Source organism: Etheostoma cragini, chromosome 5, assembly GCF_013103735.1.
Source record: "Etheostoma cragini isolate CJK2018 chromosome 5, CSU_Ecrag_1.0, whole genome shotgun sequence".
Classification (NCBI taxonomy): domain Eukaryota; kingdom Metazoa; phylum Chordata; class Actinopteri; order Perciformes; family Percidae; genus Etheostoma; species Etheostoma cragini.
The window spans coordinates 13,556,953-13,561,113 of NC_048411.1; the positions used below are offsets into that span (position 1 = coordinate 13,556,953).

At 44.5% G+C, this 4,161-nt stretch overlaps 1 protein-coding gene across 1 annotated transcript in view; it reads left to right on the plus strand.

Annotated features, from left to right (window-relative positions):
* The window catches only part of rgmb (repulsive guidance molecule BMP co-receptor b), a 9,351-nt gene that overhangs the window by 2,056 nt on the left and 3,134 nt on the right, over positions 1 to 4,161 (plus strand). Inside the window, exon 2 of the mRNA XM_034872561.1 lies at positions 2,740 to 3,293. Within this exon, the coding sequence (XP_034728452.1) occupies positions 2,740 to 3,293 (554 nt within the window). The remainder of the gene's footprint in view (positions 1 to 2,739; positions 3,294 to 4,161) is intronic.

A 4,161-nucleotide genomic window follows, 5' to 3' on the forward strand; every position in this document is an offset into this window, starting at 1 on the left:
AGAGAGAGAGTGCACACAACAAGATGATCAATAAGCACTTCACAAGCTATTCCCTCAGTTGAGAGATGATCCCAGTAGATCCTTTGCTGATCTCTGGAGATCAAAAAGGTTGGAGGCTGTCGGATAGGGAGACAAAGAATTGCTAAACTGAGCCTGAGAGATTCAGATGGAGGATCTTTTGACCTCTGTCTGATGGTGGAGAGGGTGCCCCAGGATGCAGGAGTGAGAGGCCGACCAGGGAATTAGACTGAGATGGCTGTAAACAGGAAAGAATATGGCTATATCAGAACACTGCTGATGGAGGGAAATAATTTGAGCTGGAAAAAATATCTGACAACAGAAGAAGTGAGACCCGGGAGTGGGGGATGGAGTGATAAAGAGAGGTTAATATTGTGGTAGGACATGGAAGGAGTGCTGTGGGCATTGCTGGCTCTTTTATTGTGTCTATATTACATACTCACCCCAGGGGATGAAACAAACCAGGCTCTGGATGTGTTGAACGGCCCTCGTGCATCAGCTCCTCACACGAGAAGTTCTTTATTCTCATCTTAACAATATTTTCATCAATAGATCAATTCAGTATTCATCACCTCGACTCGACTTACCACAAATTGCTAATTTATATGCATAGATTGGATTTTCTAGAAAGTAGAAAAGTACAGCTGTGCGTGTTTCAAAGGAAGGCTTAACTCAAAAGGGAGATCATGCTGGAAGCCATGAAGAGCAAAAATATGAAAATTGTGCTTTATTAATATTATTAATCATCTTATGAAAATCCCCTTTTTGTGTGTGTGATGCATGCACAGCGAGGCAGTGCAGGGTCAGATGCTTGTTGTCAGAGAGGTTTTAACCTTTATATAAGTCAGCAGTTTGAACTCAATTCCTTCAGTTACAGGGCCGACTCTCTTCTCTGCTACGTCATCCTGCTGGGAAAATGTCAATGAATGAGTTCTTTTGTATGTTTTTAGAGCAGCTCATGATTCTGATACCCCTTCGAAAGAGAATTAACCCGCTCTGATTAGATTGGGAGCGGTATTTAGGTACTGCGGGGCAGATAGGAGGGAAAGAAGGAGGCCGTTGGTGCTCCAGTCAAAGACACAATGTGTCCTCAGTACTCAGACTGTCTGTACAGTGGTTGTCGGCATGGACAGCAGCCTGTGTGTGTGTGTGTGTCTGTGGGTTGGTGTCGGTATTTAACAGGCAGGAGAGAGATTCTAAAGTGGGGTGTGAGTGGGGGTCCGTACCTGCACCTTGATTTCTAAAACTCAGATCACTACTGCCACCAAATGGTGGTGCCCGACTCCTTCAGGCCCCAAAATGAAATAAATGTACAAAGAAGAGCTGGAATGTGCTGTTTGCTTGTGTGTGTTTATTTGTAAGTGGTTTTGAAGTGATAGTGTGACATTAAGGAAATCAGTAAAAACCATGCACTTTCTGCTTTTGCTTTGCCATTAGATGATCATAGCACCATCTGAAGATCACTGACAGTGTGCATTTAACGAAAGCACAAACACAATTCTTTCTTAGATAGCTATTTTTATGTGTGTGTGTGTGTGTGTGTGTGTGTGTGTGTGTGTGTTTGTGTGTGTGTGTGTGTGTGTGTGTGTGTGTGTGTGTGTGTGTGTGTGTGTGCAGCTGCCCACACACTGCAGATCCTCCCTCTGGCCTAATCTAATGGGAGAATGCTGTGACTGATGCATTAGGTTTGGTCTCTATCTCTCTCTCTCGCTCTAACTCCCTCTCTCTCTGATGATCTATGATATAAAAGGCGGGTTTGATCCTTGTTACATTCAGAAATATAGCAACAGATAAAACATCAGAGACAATTTTAGACCAAGAAATCTGTTCCTAATGGGTAAACAGTGACAGAATAATCAGTCTTTTGGATGCATTTCCTTACTTCAGCCTGCTCTGGTACTCATAACTGCAAACAAACATATCTAATAAACTAAATACACATTTGTGATTGTGTCATTTATCTACTAAAGCGACACAGGATCCCACATACAATACCCTTCACAAAGTCATGGTAGTATGTTTGTGTACATAGCACACCTTGTATTGTTATGTGCTATATATGCAGTATTATCTCACTCCTTGTGGGAAAACATTCTTTATCTTTTCTCTCTGGCTGATCTTTGGTTTATTACACTTAAGGTTTATTACACAGACGGCACTACTGATGCATCAAGACTTTTAACCAGTGGACGGCCCTTTTTCCGATTGGATTAGGTTGGATTGTAACAGGCCGGTAGCATTGTGTTTAAGTTGAAAGTAACCTTAATATTCTTGGGTGTGCACATGAGCTTTGCATTTTTCTCACTGTAGTACATACTCACATTATTAGGGCGGCTGTGGCTCAGTGGTAGAGCGGTTGCCTGCCAATCGGAAGGTTGGTGGTTTGATCCCCGCCCCTGCAGTCATTGTCGAAGTGTCCTTGGGCAAGACACTGAACCCCGAGTTGCCCCCGGTGCTGCGCATCGGAGTGTGAATGTGTGTGAATGTTTATCTGATGAGCAGGTGGCACCTTGTACGGCAGCCCCCGCCACAGTGTATGAATGTGTGTGAATGTTTCCTGTAGATGTAAAAGCGCTTTGAGCAGTTGTTAAGACTGGAAAAGCGCTATATAAATACAGCACATTTACATTATTGTACGTGTGATCATCTTTAAGGCTCTTATGGCTGATCCTGTAATGATTTCACTCTGCCAACAATATTTCTGCTCTCTGTCCTCTCCAGGTCAGTGCCAGGTGGCCACCCATCAGTGCCATATACAGAAGTGCACCACCGACTTTGTCTCCCTTACCTACCACCTGACGCCGGCCGTGGATGGCTTTCACACTGAGTTTTGCAAAGCTTTACGTGGATACTCGGCCTGCACCCAGAGGACAGCCAAGTCCTGCCGTGGGAACCTTGTCTTCCACTCTGCTGTGTTGGGCATCTCCGACCTCATGAACCAGAGGAACTGCTCCAGAGACGGGCCCACGTCCTCCACACACCCTGAAGTTCAACACGAGCCCTGCAACTACCACAGCCGCACCCAGCATACTCACACACACTCCCATGTGCATGCACACGCACACTCCCACACTCACGGCCACAGCCAGGGCCACTCTCGGCCTGTCTATCTGTTCTGCGGGCTGTTCGGGGATCCACATCTGAGGACGTTTAAGGACAGCTTCCAGACTTGCAAGGTGGAAGGGGCGTGGCCTCTCATCGATAATGACTATCTGTCAGTACAGGTCACTAATGTTCCCGTGGTACCTGGCTCCAGTGCCACAGCAACGAATAAGGTGAGAAGAGAACCTTTATAAAGCAGGAAGGAGAAATTAACTTGTGAGGTCTAATTTGCAGTTATTAAGTTTAAAGAGTTTCCTAAGTGAAGGCAGCTGGCGTAATCTAGTTTATTTGTGTGTTTATGCATGTGTGTTTGTGTGTGTGTGTGTGTGTGTGTGTGTGTGTGTTACAGAGAGAGTAACAGTTTCTTTAAGGAACTCTTAATTGCTGCTTTTTTCTTTCTGTGCTTTAGAGTAATACATTTTATCAATGTTAGGCTAGAAAACCTGTTTGCTCTCCCTGCTACTTTTCTTTCTCTTTCTGTTTCGTTCAATGTGTTGCTCGGTCCCCCAGACTCACAGGTGTGAGGAAAACAGCCCGATCTTATGACTATCTCTTGTGACTGAAGCAGTGTTGAAAACCTAACTTGGTTAATGGCTGCATAAAGCCTGACCTCTAATAACATGGAATGAGATGTGTGAAAGGACCCACTGTTTACTCATGTGTGTGTTTCCAAGTATTTTTGTGTGTATGTGTGTGTGTGTGTGTGTGTGTGTGTGTCTCATAGAAGTGGCACTCCTTGCACTCAGCTTAAAGCACTATGTGTGTTAAGGGGCCTTATCCCTTTATGACAAAAAAACACACACACACACACACACCTACAAATACACACACCACCAAATGGATGGCAAGCCACACAAGGTGATCTTTGTGGTGTTAAAGAAGCTATGTTTCCCCTGATGATCTGCCCTCTCTAGCTTAGTCGATAGCTTTAATTATTAAAACATACACACCAATGCATACACTTAGTCATGCACACGTTGACATGAACACACACACACACACACACACACACACACACACACACACACACACACACACACA